We start from the raw sequence: 13,645 nt of genomic DNA on the forward strand, positions 1-13,645 counted from the left end.
GTGGTATACAGAAGATAGCCCTATTTGGTAAAAAACCATGGCCTACAGATCAAATACGCAAAGCGAAACATTAGTCCAAATAAATGCTTCACAGAGCTCAAGTAACAGACACATCTCTACATCAACTGTTCAGAGGATACTCTGTGAATCAGGCCTTCACGGTCAAATTGCTGCAAAGAAACCACTACTAAAAGGACACCAATAATAAGAAGAGACTTGCTTGAGCCAAGAAACACGAGCAATGGACATTAGACCGGTGGAAATCTGTCCTTTGGTCTGATAAGTCATAAGAAAAAACAGCCAACAAGTGTTCAGCATATCTGGGAACTCCATCAAGACTGTTGGAAAAGCATTCCAGGTGAAGCTGGTTGAGAGAATGCCAAGTGTGTGCAAAGCTGTCATCAAGCTACTTTGAAAAATCTAAAATGTATTTGTTTAACACCTGATTTGAACATCTGAACAAAGTGGACAGGCTAACATGCTGCTCAAACAGTTGGAGACAAACAGAACGGTGTGTTCATAACAATTCAACTGTTCTGCCTTGTTAGCTAGCAAATAGATCCAAGTTTGCTAAACTTTAAATATAAAGATTCCTATAAAGATTAGCTTGCTACACACTACTACGTGGGCTTTTGCTTGAGAGATTATTTATGAGACCTGTGTTAATTTTATATAATGCCTGCTACAAAAAGTTAGTCGTTATTAGTAAATGTGCATTATCCATGGTTCTGATAAAAAAAAAAAAAAATTACAAAAAGGACATTTTCATAGACAGACTTGAGAGCCAGATCAGTGATTATTGCAAAAAAAAAATCAGGTTAAACTATTGTTATAAAATTATTAGTACATCTTATTTGTTATTTATTTTTATTTTACTAGGCAAGTCAGTTAAGAACAAATTCTTATTTTCAATGACGGCCTAGGTACAGTGGGTAAACTGCCTCTTCAGGGGCAGAACGACAGCTTTTGTACCTTGTCAGCTCGGGGATTTGAACTGGCAACCTTTCGGTTACTAGTCCAATGCTCTAACCACTAGGCTACACTGCCGCTCCATGGTTGTGAAAGGCTTATATCTAGCCTAGGTATAATATTACAAGCCCTGAATTCATTAGATAGCAATGGCACCGGAGAAGAAGGCTGGTGTTTTTTTAGTTTTGAAAAAAAAATATTTTGTGCATAATGTTGCCGCTACTGTCTCTTATGATCGAAAATAACTTCTGGACATCAGGACTCCGATTACTCGCAACTGACTGGCAGAATCCTTTTTTCCCTTTAACGAGTCTGACGAGCCCGACGTGAATGATATAGATCCCCGTGATTTGCGTGAAGAGGAGGCGGAGAAAAAGGGGTAAGAGGGCGAGCTGCCTTCAGGAAATTCATAGTTGATCGAATAAACCCCCATTTCCTTCCATTCTGCCATCAAACATGCAAACATGCAATAAAATCGATGACCTACGAGGAAGATTAAACTACCAACGTGACATTTAAAACTGTAACATCTTATGCTTCACGGATTCGTGGCTGAACGACGACAGTATCAACATACAGCTGGCTGGTTATACCCTGTGCTGGCAGGATAGAACAGCGGCGTCTGGTAAGACAAGGGGTAGCGGACTGTTTATTGTTGTTGTTGTAAATAACAGCTGGTGCACGATATCTAAGGAAGTCTCGAGCTATTGCTCGCCTGAGGTAGAGTATTGCTGTAGACCACACTATCTACCTAGAGAGTTTATCTGTATTTTTTGTAGCTGTACATACCACCACAGACTGAGGCTGACACTAAGACAGCATTGAATGAGCTGTATTCCACCATAAGCAAACAAGAGAACACTCACCCAGTGTCACACCCTGACCTTAGAGATCTTTTTATGCTCTGTTTGGTTGGTCAGGGTGTGACTCGGGTGGGAAACTCTGTTTTTTGGCCGGGTATGGTTCTCAATCAGGGACAGCTGTCCAACGTTGTCTCTGATTGGGAATCATACTTAGACAGCCTTTTTTTCATTTTTGTATTGTGGGTAGTTGTCTGTTTAATGCATGTATAGCCTTACGGAGTTTCACGTTTGTTTTTGTTGTTTATTGTTTTGTTGGCGACATTTAAAAATAAAGAAAAATGTACGCTCACCATGCTGCACCTTGGTCTGGTCATTTCTACAACGACAGCGATCGTGACACCCAGAGGCAGCGCTCCTAGTAGCCGGGGACTTTAATGCAGGGAAACCGTTTTACCAAATTTCTATCAGCATGTTAAATGTGCAACCAGAGGGGGAGAAAAATGGACCACCTTTACGCCACACACAGAGATGCATACAAAGCTCTCTTGCCCTCTATTTGGAAAATCTGACCATAATTCTAACCTCCTGCTTACAAGCAAAAATTAAAGCAGGAATCACCAGTGACTACTTCAATAAAAAAGTGGTCAGATGAAGCAGATGCTAAGCTTCAGGACTGTTTTATTAGCACAGACTGGAATATGTTCCAGGATTCCTCTGTTGGCATTGAGGAGTACACCACATCAGTCATTGGCTTCATCAATAGTGCATTGATGACGTCGTCCCCAAAGTGACCGTACGTACATACCCCAACCAGAAGCCATGGATTACAGTCAACATCCACACTGAGCTAAAAGTTAGAGCTGCCACTTTCAAGGAGTGGGACTCTAACCCGGAAGCCTATAAGAAATTCTGTGACAATATATCAGATCCGAGCCCTACCGTGACATTATTTAGAACACGCTTGGGTCCGAAATCGGGTTTCGGGGTATTCAGGTACAGGTGGTTCAAATCAAATCACATTTATTTATATAGCCCTTTGTACATCAGCTTATATCTCAAAGTGCTGTACAGAAACCCAGTCTAAAACCCCAAACAGCAAGCAAGGCAGGTGTAGAAGCACGGTGGCTAGGAAAAACTCCCTAGAAAGGCCAAAACCTAGGAAGAAACCTAGAGAGGAACCAGGCTGAGGGGTGGCCAGTCCTCTTCTGGCTGTGCCGGGTGGAGATTATAACAGAACATGGCCAAGATGTTCAAATGTTCATAAATGACCAGCATGGTCAAATAATAATAATCACAGTAGTTGTCGAGGGTGCAGCAAGTCAGCACCTCAGGAGTAAATGTCAGTTGGCTTTTCATAGCCAATCATTAAGAGTATCTCTACCACTCCTGCTGTCTCTAGAGAGTTGAAAACAGCAGGTCTGGGACAGGTAGTACATCCGGTGAACAGATCAGGATTCCATAGCTGCAGGCAGAACAGTTGAAACTGGAGCAGCAGCACGGTCAGGTGGACTGGGGACAGCAAGGAGTCATCATGCCAGGTAGTCCTGAGGCATGGTCCTAGGGCTCAGGTCCTCAGAGAGAAAGAGAATTAGAGAGAGCATACTTAAATTCACACAGGACACCGGATAAGACAGGAGAAGTACTCCAGATATAACAAACTGACCCTAGCCCCCCGACACAAACTACTGCAGCATAAATATTGGAGGCTGAGACAGGAGGGGTCAGGAGACACTGTGGCCCCATTCAATGATACCCCCGAACAGGGCCAAACAGGAAGGATATAACACCACCCACTTTGCCAAAGCACAGCCCCCACACCACTAGAGGAATATCTTCAACCACCAACTTACCATCCTGAGATAAGGCCGAGTATAGCCCACAAAGATCTCCGCCTCGGCACAACCCAAGGGGGGACGCCAACCTTTAGTCTGCTCCCCTCCTCCTTTACTTTCTGCAGAAGTATTTATGATTATAAATGTTCAATGCCAGAGGTTAATGATGTCGTAAAGCATGTCTGAGAGCTTCAATCCTCTGCTTCTGCACCTGGCTCCTCCCTCCAGCTCCACACATCCAGCGTGTCACTGCACATATGTCTTCATATACTCTTTTTAAAGCCTCGTAGTTGCAGTGCCTTCATACGTGTTACTGTTAGCCAGAAAAAAGGTGCCAGTACTCAAACAGTAGAACTTTTAAAAAGTGTCCGTACTTGCAGCGGCCCAATTCATTAGACTGTGTGTATTTGTGTGTGTGATAGTGTAGAGTTCAATGAAAACGGCCAACGCTTTCCTCCCTTAAATGAGATCTTTCCAAAGCCTTTTACATCCTCGCTGTCCCTAATGTATTGTTTTTGAAAAATTTTCTAAAACTAATTGCTTGGTAGTACATGTATTTGTTTATGCATGTGCTTTAATCCCTTGCTGAGGATTAGGCCTATCCATGGACATGGTTTTGGATTATAGCACCACAAACATCTACCTCTTTGTATGTATTTGAATGTAAACACTTATGATTAAGAGACATATGGTCTTGATGAGCCCAGGCACCAGTGTGTATAATAGAATCTGATATTTCTCCTCTGGTTCTCTTGTTCTTCCAGGGCTCTGTCTGGTGGGGCTCGGCAGCTCCTCAACCCGGCCTGGAGACTCCTCGGCTCCCTCGCTCCCTCTCTCCCTACCTCCCTCTGGTAAGAATGGCCTTTTGTTGCACAATGCTCAGACAGCTAGCCAGCGTCCAACACCTCAAACACACATACGCACGCACACAGCATGCCAGGGTCTCCTCAGCTCTGCCAATACAGAGAGGAAAGAGGAGACCACAGCCATCAGCTTCACTTCAGCCTCTTTCCTCGGCCTCAGCTAAACAGCACACACACATGGTCAGAAATGGAATTAATGACTTAGCCCTTTTTATGGAAGCAGTACATTTGATTCTAAGTTGTCTGAAGGTGAGCCAGTTAGTAGAGCTAACAGTGCGTCTGGCTTCAGACCAAGAGGTCTGTTCTTTTGCTGAATGAACTCGGCATGTTCAGGTGTGAACCATGGGTTGGCTCTTTCATTCTTCATAGGAGCATGTTTGTCAGATAAGTTGATAAACATACTAGAAAAAGGTTCAAGAGCAAGTTAGAATGGTGAAGGTCATGTCAAGTGTTAAGTTTCTCTTAGTGATAAGCTGTGGTTTAGTTTTAGGCAACTTTGTGTTTCTGACAGACTATAGGACAGTGATCACTGAGGTCCATAGCAAATACACCTATACTTGAGTATTTATGAGGGTTATTTCTAATTATGAGATGAATCAGAGTTGAGTACATTAAAACGAGTGGGCTCACAAATCAGTTGGACTAAGCTCAGATCAATACATGCTGATTTAAGACGATCAGACAAAGGAGTAAGCCAATCGAGATTCAGATCCCCCAATTACAGAATAAATTGAACAGAGTCAAATGTCGTTTCCATGTGTTTGATACCGTTCCATTTATTCCACTCCAGCCATTACAATGAGCCTGTCCTCCTATAGCTCATCCCACCAGCCTCCTCTGGTGTGTGTGTCTAAATTAGTATCTGGTCTATGCTTTCTAAGAACCATATGGGGCCTGTTCAGGAATGGGGAAACATTACAGAACGATCAGATAGAAATGTCTGCAACAAACATGAATGTAGAATAGGTAACAGGTACCATGCCAGCTCTAGTCATTACATTTCTATCTGCAATGTACGTTTTGAAGTTTGAACTATTCATCTCACTGAATACAATACACCCCCTGGTGTGCTGGATTAACACACACACACACACACTGGCTGGGTGGCTGGGTCAGGCAGTTCTCAGTCTCTGAAAGATGAGACCTGCCCAGCCAACTTCCTTATTCAGACATGGACAACTACCTAGAGAACATTAGACCCCCGGGCTACTACCTAGAGAACATTAGACCCCCGGACTACTACCTAGAGAACATTAGACCCCCGGACTACTACCTAGAGAACATTAGAGGCCCGGGCTACTACCTAGAGAACATTATAGAGGCCCGGGCTACTACCTAGAGAACATTAGAGGCCCGGGCTACTACCTAGAGATCATTAGAGGCCCGGGCTACTACCTAGAGATCATTAGAGGCCCGGGCTACTACCTAGAGAACATTAGAGGCCCGGGCTACTACCTAGAGAACATTAGACCCCCGGACTACTACCTAGAGAACATTAGAGGCCCGGGCTACTACCTAGAGAACATTAGACCCCCGGGCTACTACCTAGAGAACATTAGACCCCCGGGCTACTACCTAGAGAACATTAGAGGCCCGGGCTACTACCTAGAGAACATTAGAGGCCCGGGCTACTACCTAGAGAACATTAGAGGCCCGGGCTACTACCTAGAGAACATTAGACCCCCGGGCTACTACCTAGAGAACATTAGACCCCCGGGCTACTACCTAGAGAACATTAGACCCCCGGGCTACTACCTAGAGAACATTAGAGGCCCGGGCTACTACCTAGAGAACATTAGACCCCCGGGCTACTACCCAGAGAACATTAGACCCCCGGGCTACTACCTAGAGAACATTAGACCCCCGGGCTACTACCTAGAGAACATTAGAGGCCCGGGCAAATACCTAGAGAACATTAGACCCCCGGACTACTACCTAGAGAACCTGGGCTACTCACCAAATAGCACCCTGTTACCTGTAGTGCACTACTTTTTACCAGGGCCGTTACAGACACAGGTCTAGTCTAGGGAGTCTGGAAAGGGCATTTCCAACTTCAAGAACCTGATTATTTTCAGAGTCATTTAGGTATACCTGAGAGGAGTTGGTCACATTATTAAACATGAATGATCAAGAATTACCACTTTATGACTATTTAATTCACTTAGTATCCATCTCTAGGGAAGTCTCTCTGATCGGCAGTCTGCTGTAATTCTGTTAACTACAACTTTCAAGTTGTGCTCTTTCGCAACACTCTGCAGGGTTTCTCTGTACACTGCATGAGGCGACTGTAGGGTTTTGGTGACAGGGGAAAACAGAGTGTGCGTGCCTATTGGTTTAGCTTCATCTTAATGTAATATGATAAGGCTCCCAAACAAAAAGTGGCTCAGATTCTTTTATCAGCCAAATTATTTTGAATGAAAACAACATCTGGTGGCCTTTGTGTGTGTGTGTGTGTGTGTGTGTGTGTGCCTTTATTATGGTATGTCTACGTTGTCGTGATGATGATCGAGGCCATATTAAATAACACTATTAAACCCGAGCTTGGAAAATGAACTATCAGAACAAAAGACTTCTGCTCGTTGTGAAATGTTTTGTGTGACTAAGCTCCAAGTTTGCTATCAAAAGGCCATCTTAGATAGGGGTACAACAGGCTGTTATGAAGGCACTGAGAATACAGCCACCAGTTGGTATGTTTATTTCATTCATTTCATGGTGCATAATGACATTTTGCACTAATGACCAAATAATGACTCCGAAGGCAGACACCACGAACCTAAGCTAACTATAGGCCTAGCTACTTTGGTGCCATTTTTAAAATGTATTTTACCCCCTTTTTCCTCCCCAATTTCATAGTAGCTACTAACAATTGGATACCATCTTGTCTCATCGCTACAACTCCCGGTCGGGCTTGGGAGAGACGAAGGTTGAAGGTCATGCGTCCTCCGATACACAACCTATCCAAGCCGCACTGCTTCTTAACACAGCGCGCATCCAACCCGGAAGCCAGCCGCACCAATGTGTCCGAGGAAGCATTGTGCACCTGGCGACCTTGGTTAGCGTGCACTGTGCCCGGCCCGCCACAGGAGTCGCTGGTGCACGATGAGACAAGGATATCCCTACCGGCCAAGCCCTAACTAACCCGGACGACGCTATGCCGATTGTGCGTCCCCCCACGGACCTCACGGTCGCAGCCGGTTACGACAGAGCTGTGGGCACAAACCCAGAGTCTCTGGTGGCACAGCTGGCGCCCTTAACCACGGCGCCACCCGGGAGGCCCTTTGGTGCCATTTTGTTGTAGTCAACTCTTTCTCTCTCGTTGGTGCTTTGAAATAGAATAATTCTTGACTCACTAAATTTACTGCAGCTAACATCCACCTAGGGCACAATTTCTTCTGATTCTGCTAACTGTTCCCACCTTCATATCGGCAAAAGCGTTTCATACATAAAAATGCACAAAGTATTAATTTGTACAGATGACTTGGTTTTCCAAAGATGACATTTTATATCCATTTGTGGGCAGTTATTCAGCCCTTATTTTGGAAGTTGTTCTGGCTAAGAGTGTCTGCTGCAGCCGAATCACAACAATGTAATGCATTTTAAATGGACCGTGTCTCACACTCAATTTAAGGGCTTTTTTATCATTGCTAAAGTGAGTGAAGTAGATAATAAGAAAGTGAAGTAAACAAAAATGAACAGTAAACATTGCTGTTACGAATCCCTTTGGCCTGGTAGTCTAGAGTGAATGGTATCAAGACCCTTAAGAACTCACGCAAAGTGTAATAGTGACAAAGTAACGGTGAGAACGAAATAACCACAGACAACTAATATCTACCGTCAAACACTCAGGGTTTATTTTTAAACACACTGTAAAGGGGGGCAGGAAAAGGGGCTGAGCTGGACCCAAGGAGAGAAACAAATATCCCCCTAAGCTAGACTAGCCTACTTCACCAACAGCTAACTAACCAAAAATACAGTGGGTGGTCCTCCCAGGTCTAACTAGTGTTTTTATACAAAGTATTCCTCCGGGTAGTGTATGCCCATGGGCAACTTGTCTTGGTTCCCCCTTTTCCCACTGTCAAACAAACACCATAACAAAACCAATACACAGATGGGGACAAAGTGACATGTAGTTTCAAAAACAAACAAGAGATCTGCAGACAGATGGCATTGACAGAGAGATTGAGCTCCTGAGAAAACAACTGACAGGGTTTTTGAACCAAGGGAAAGGGAATGTGATTGGGTAATGGCAACAGGAGGTGTGTCTTCTGATTAGCGACTGATTGATGACTGATTGGGGAATGATGATTTCCACCTGTGAGGGGAGAAGGAGAGAAAAGAAATACACACACACAGGATACACACAGAATACCTGTATCCGTAACAATTGCACTCACAGACGTTCCAAAAGAATAAAGGCATTACAAATGTCGTATTAGGTATATATACAGTGTTTTAACAATATATATTTGATTTTATTTCACCTTGTACAAATGGTTAAAGTACAAATGGTTAGAGTACAAAAGGGAAAATAAATAAGCATAAATATGGGCTGTATTTACAATGATGTTTGTTCTTCACTGGTTGACCGGTTCTTGTGGCAACAAGTCACAAATCTTGCTGCTGTGATGGCACACTGTGATATTTCTCCCAGTGGATATGGAAGTTAATCAAAATCGGGTTTGTTTTCAAATTCTTTGTGGATCTGTCTAATCTGAGGGAAATATGTGTCTCTAATATGGTCATACATTGGGCAGGAGGTTAACGAAGTGCAGCTCAGTTTCCACCTCATTTTGTGGACAGTGTGCACATAGCCTGTCTTCTCTTGAGAGCCAGGTCTGCCTTCGGCTGCCTTTCGCAATAGCAAGGCTATGCTCACTGAGTCTGTACATAATCAAAGCTTTCCTTAAGTTTGGGTCAGTCACAGTGGTCAGGTGTTCTGCCACTGTGTACTCTCGGGTTAGGGCCAAATATCATTCTAGTTTGCTCTGTTTATTTGTTAATTCTATCTATATGTGTCAAATCATTTTGTTTTCTCATGATTTGGTTGGGTCTAATTGTGTTCCTGTCCTGGGGCTCTGTGGGGTGTGTTTGTGTTTGTGAACAGAGCCCCAGGACCAGCATGCTTCTCTCTCTCTCTCTCTCTCTCTCTCTCTCTCTCTCTCTCTCTCTCTCTCTCTCTCTCTCTCTCTCTCTCTCTCTCTCTCTCTCTCTCTCTCTCTCTCTCTCTCTCTCTCTCTCTCTCTCTCTCTCTCTCTCTCTCTCTCTCTCTCTCTCTCTCTCTCTCTCTCTCTCTCTCTCTCTCTCTCTCTCTCTCAGCACTGTGCTTTGGTTGCTGAGGGCAATGTTTATTTTTCGATAGATATATTGTTAGCCTATCCAGAACATTTCAAAACCTTCAGTCAATCTCCAGAGATGTTATCCTGCTGCACACATTTCTAAATGAATAAATAAGTCCAATAAATGGAAAACAGCACTGATCAGCAGTTTTTTATGGTATGATTACTAGATGTGTTTTATTTTTACTAAATGTCTTGTTAGGTCACAGTATTTAATAAACTATAAAGTTCTTTTTTAGGAGAGAGTGATCTGCAGGCAGGCTGCATGCAGCAGCTCAAGATGATTTGATTGACAGTTCTGGTCGCTTAGTGATGGACGTTAGTCCAGCTTCAGAAGCCTTATTCCTTTACAGACAGATAAAATGCCTGTTCATATCTCCTGAGAAGGTTTCCTGTTGGCATTTAATAATCCGTAATGTAGCCTATCCTAACAGACAGACAAACAAACATGCCGTAGCTGAGGCACTTTCAAGGAGCCACATTCCGTTATGTCTGAAAAGGGTTAAAGGCTACTGGTAGCCTACAGTAATTTCATATTATGAGGCAAAAATGAAGAGTAGGCTATCCCATGATCTCAAGACTGTCTGGAAGATACTGTACCTCTATCCCTGCAACACTGCTGCCATGAATAGGCAAGGATATTCTACATGCAACAGACCAAAGAATGAACACACATTTGCATCATTAGCTAACAGACAGAGCAGGCAGGCCAGCGTGAGGGAGAGACCAGCGAGAGGGAGAGAGAGGAGGGGTGGCAGGCCAGCGTGAGGGAGTAGAGAGGAGGGGTGGAAGGCTAGGGCGAGGGAGAGAGAGGAGGGGTGGCAGGCCAGCGCCAGGGAGTAGAGAGGAGGGGTGGAAGGCTAGCGCGAGGGAGAGAGAGGAAGGGTGGCAGGCCAGTGCGATGGACAGAGAGGAGGGGTGGCAGGCCAGCGCGAGGGAGAGGGAGGAGGGGTGGCAGGCCAGCGCGAGGTAGAGAGAGGAGGGGTGGCAGGCCAGCGCGAGGTAGAGAGAGGAGGGGTGGCAGGCCAGTGCGATGGACAGAGAGGAGGGGTGGCAGGCCAGCGCGAGGGAGAGGGAGGAGGGGTGGCAGGCCAGCGCGAGGTAGAGAGAGGAGGGGTGGCAGGCCAGCGCGAGGTAGAGAGAGGAGGGGTGGCAGGCCAGTGCGATGGACAGAGAGGAGGGGGTGGCAGGCCAGCGCGAGGTAGAGAGAGGAGGGGTGGCAGGCCAGTGCGATGGACAGAGAGGAGGGGTGGCAGGCCAGCGCGAGGGAGAGAGAGGAGGGGTGGCAGGCCAGTGCGATGGACAGAGAGGAGGGGTGGCAGGCCAGCGCGAGGGAGAGAGAGGAGGGGTGGCAGGTTAGCGTGAGGGAGAGAGAGGAGGGTTGGCAGGTTAGCGTGAGGGAGAGAGAGGAGGGGTGGAAGGCCAGCGCGAGGGAGAGAGAGGAAGGGTGGCAGGTTAGCGTGAGGTAGAGAGAGGAGGGGTGGCAGGCCAGCGCGAGGTAGAGAGAGGAGGGGTGGCAGGCCAGTGCGATGGACAGAGAGGAGGGGTGGCAGGCCAGCGCGAGGGAGAGAGAGGAGGGGTGGCAGGTTAGCGTGAGGGAGAGAGAGGAGGGTTGGCAGGTTAGCGTGAGGTAGAGAGAGGAGGGGTGGAAGGCTAGCGCGAGGGAGAGAGAGGAAGGGTGGCAGGTTAGCGTGAGGTAGAGAGAGGAGGGGTGGCAGGCCAGCGCGAGGGAGAGAGAGGAGGGGTGGCAGGTTAGCGTGAGGGAGAGAGAGGAGGGTTGGCAGGTTAGCGTGAGGTAGAGAGAGGAGGGGTGGAAGGCTAGCGCGAGGGAGAGAGAGGAAGGGTGGCAGGCCAGTGCGATGGACAGAGAGGAGGGGTGGCAGGCCAGCGCGAGGGAGAGGGAGGAGGGGTGGCAGGCCAGCGCGAGGGAGAGGGAGGAGGGGTGGCAGGCCAGCGCGAGGGAGAGAGAGGAGGGTTGGCAGGTTAGCGTGAGGGAGAGAGAGGAAGGGTGGCAGGCCAGCGCGAGGTAGAGAGAGGAGGGGTGGCAGGCCAGCACGAGGTAGAGAGAGGGGTGGCAGGCCAGCGTGAGGTAGAGAGAGGAGGGGTGTGCAGGCCAGCGCGAGGTAGAGAGAGGAGGGGTGTGCAGAAACATGCTCATATGTTTTGGGGATCTGCATCTCTGCAATGTCTTGTCTTGAATGCCTTGCAAATTCACCAAAGTAGCCTAAAGTTTGCCTCTTCCTCTCTGGTTCATCTCTGGTTTTTTTAATTACACAACTTTCCCAGGCCTTTATAGCCTATCGTCTATAACACAGAAAATAATATGTTATGTGATAACTGCACTGTCAGTTAGGAACATGGACATTGTAATAATGTACATTGTAACAATAATGGACAGCCCAATGGAAACCAAAGGGCACACTTATACAAGTACTAATCAGTGGGAATAGGGGACAGGTGTGCGTAATGAAAGATCCAGAGGGATCCGTGACATGGGGATGAGCGGTTAGCTTGTTCTATGACCAAGTTTGGTTTTCTTTTTCATACCAGACTTCAGAGTATTGCTTGTTTCTTCAACAATCAGTTGTTATTGTTATCTGGCATCTATCCTTTTCCCACTTGACTTTATATGGCCTTAATACCCAGTGAAATGCAAAAGGGATCTTTCTCATGTAAATCACCTTTCTTCAGGAGACACATCTCCGCACTTTCCACAACTCGTGTACAAGCCCATCCCAGCCTTGTGTAGGTCTACAATTGTATCCCTGATGTCTTTAGACAGCTCCCTGGTCTTGGCCATTGTGGAGAGGTTGGAGTCTGTTTGATTGAGTGTGTGGACAGGTGTCTTTTATACAGGTTCAAACAGGTGCAGTTGATACAGGTAATGAGTGGAGAACAAGAGGGCTTCTTAAAGAAAAACTAACAGGTCTGTGAGAGCCGGAATTCTTACTGGTTGGTAGGTGATCAAATACTTATGTCATGCAATAAAATGCAAAGGAATTACTTTCAAATCATACAATGTGATTTTCTGGATTTTTGTTTTTGATTCTGTCTCTCACAGTTGAAGTGTATCTATGATAAAAATTACAGACCTCTACATGCTTTGTAAGTAGGAAAACCTGCAAAATCGGCAGTGTATCAAATACTCCCCACTGTATTTCCGTTAATTCCCATATATTCCCGTTAATTCCCATATATTCCCGTTAATTCCCACAGGACGTTACATTTCTCCCTCTGAACATTCCCCAAAATGTGCAACCCGAATGCATGGTCACTTTAATAACTATCTACATGTACATATTACCTCGACACCGGTGCCCCCGCACATTGACTCTGTACCGGTACCCCCTGTATATATAGTTGAAGTCGGGAGTTTACATACACTTAGTTTGGAGTCATTAAAACTTTTGTTTTTCAACCACTCCACAAATTTATTGTTGACAAACTATAGTTTTGGCAAGTCGGTTACGACATCTACTTTGTGCATGACACAAGTAATCTTTCCAACAATTGTTTACAGACAGATTATTTCACTTATAATTCACTGTATCACAATTCCAGTGGGTCAGACGTTTGCATACACTAAGTTGACTGTGCCTTTAAACAGCTTGGAAAATTCCAGCAAATTATGTCATGGCTTTAGAAGCTTCTGATAGGCTAATTGACATCATTTGAGTCAATTGGAGGTGTACTTGTACATGTATTTCAAGGCCTACCTTCAAACTCAGTGCCTCTTTGCTTGACATCATGGGAAAATCAAAAGAAATCAGCCAAGCCCTCAAAAAAAATGGTGGACCTCCACACGTCTGGTTCATCCTTGGGAGCAATTTCCAAACACCTGA

The 13,645-nt window shown here is 45.7% G+C and overlaps 2 protein-coding genes across 5 annotated transcripts in view; both read left to right on the forward strand.

The window, feature by feature from the left end:
• The window catches only part of LOC135552038 (thyroid hormone receptor beta), a 176,212-nt gene that overhangs the window by 74,189 nt on the left and 88,378 nt on the right, over positions 1-13,645 (forward strand). For all 4 annotated transcript variants that reach the window (XM_064983408.1, XM_064983407.1, XM_064983410.1 and 1 more), the window contains exon 2: positions 4,369-4,455. The gene's annotated coding sequence lies outside the window, so the exon portion shown is untranslated. The remainder of the gene's footprint in view (positions 1-4,368; positions 4,456-13,645) is intronic.
• On the forward strand, positions 5,639-6,489 carry LOC135553295 (LWamide neuropeptides-like). The gene is made up of 2 exons (XM_064985461.1): positions 5,639-5,756; positions 5,807-6,489. Exons 1-2 carry the CDS (start codon positions 5,639-5,641, stop codon positions 6,487-6,489), a joined length of 801 nt encoding a protein of 266 aa, XP_064841533.1.

Source organism: Oncorhynchus masou, chromosome 13 (genome assembly GCF_036934945.1).
Source record: "Oncorhynchus masou masou isolate Uvic2021 chromosome 13, UVic_Omas_1.1, whole genome shotgun sequence".
Lineage (NCBI taxonomy): Eukaryota > Metazoa > Chordata > Actinopteri > Salmoniformes > Salmonidae > Oncorhynchus > Oncorhynchus masou.

Coding starts and splice junctions, on each gene's coding strand:
- LOC135553295 (XM_064985461.1), top strand. CDS start 5,639: ATGGACAACTACCTAGAGAACATTAGACCCCCGGGCTACTACCTAGAG. Junction 5,757..5,806: donor CTACCTAGAGAACATTAGAG/GCCCGGGCTACT, acceptor GCTACTACCTAG/AGAACATTAGAGGCCCGGGC.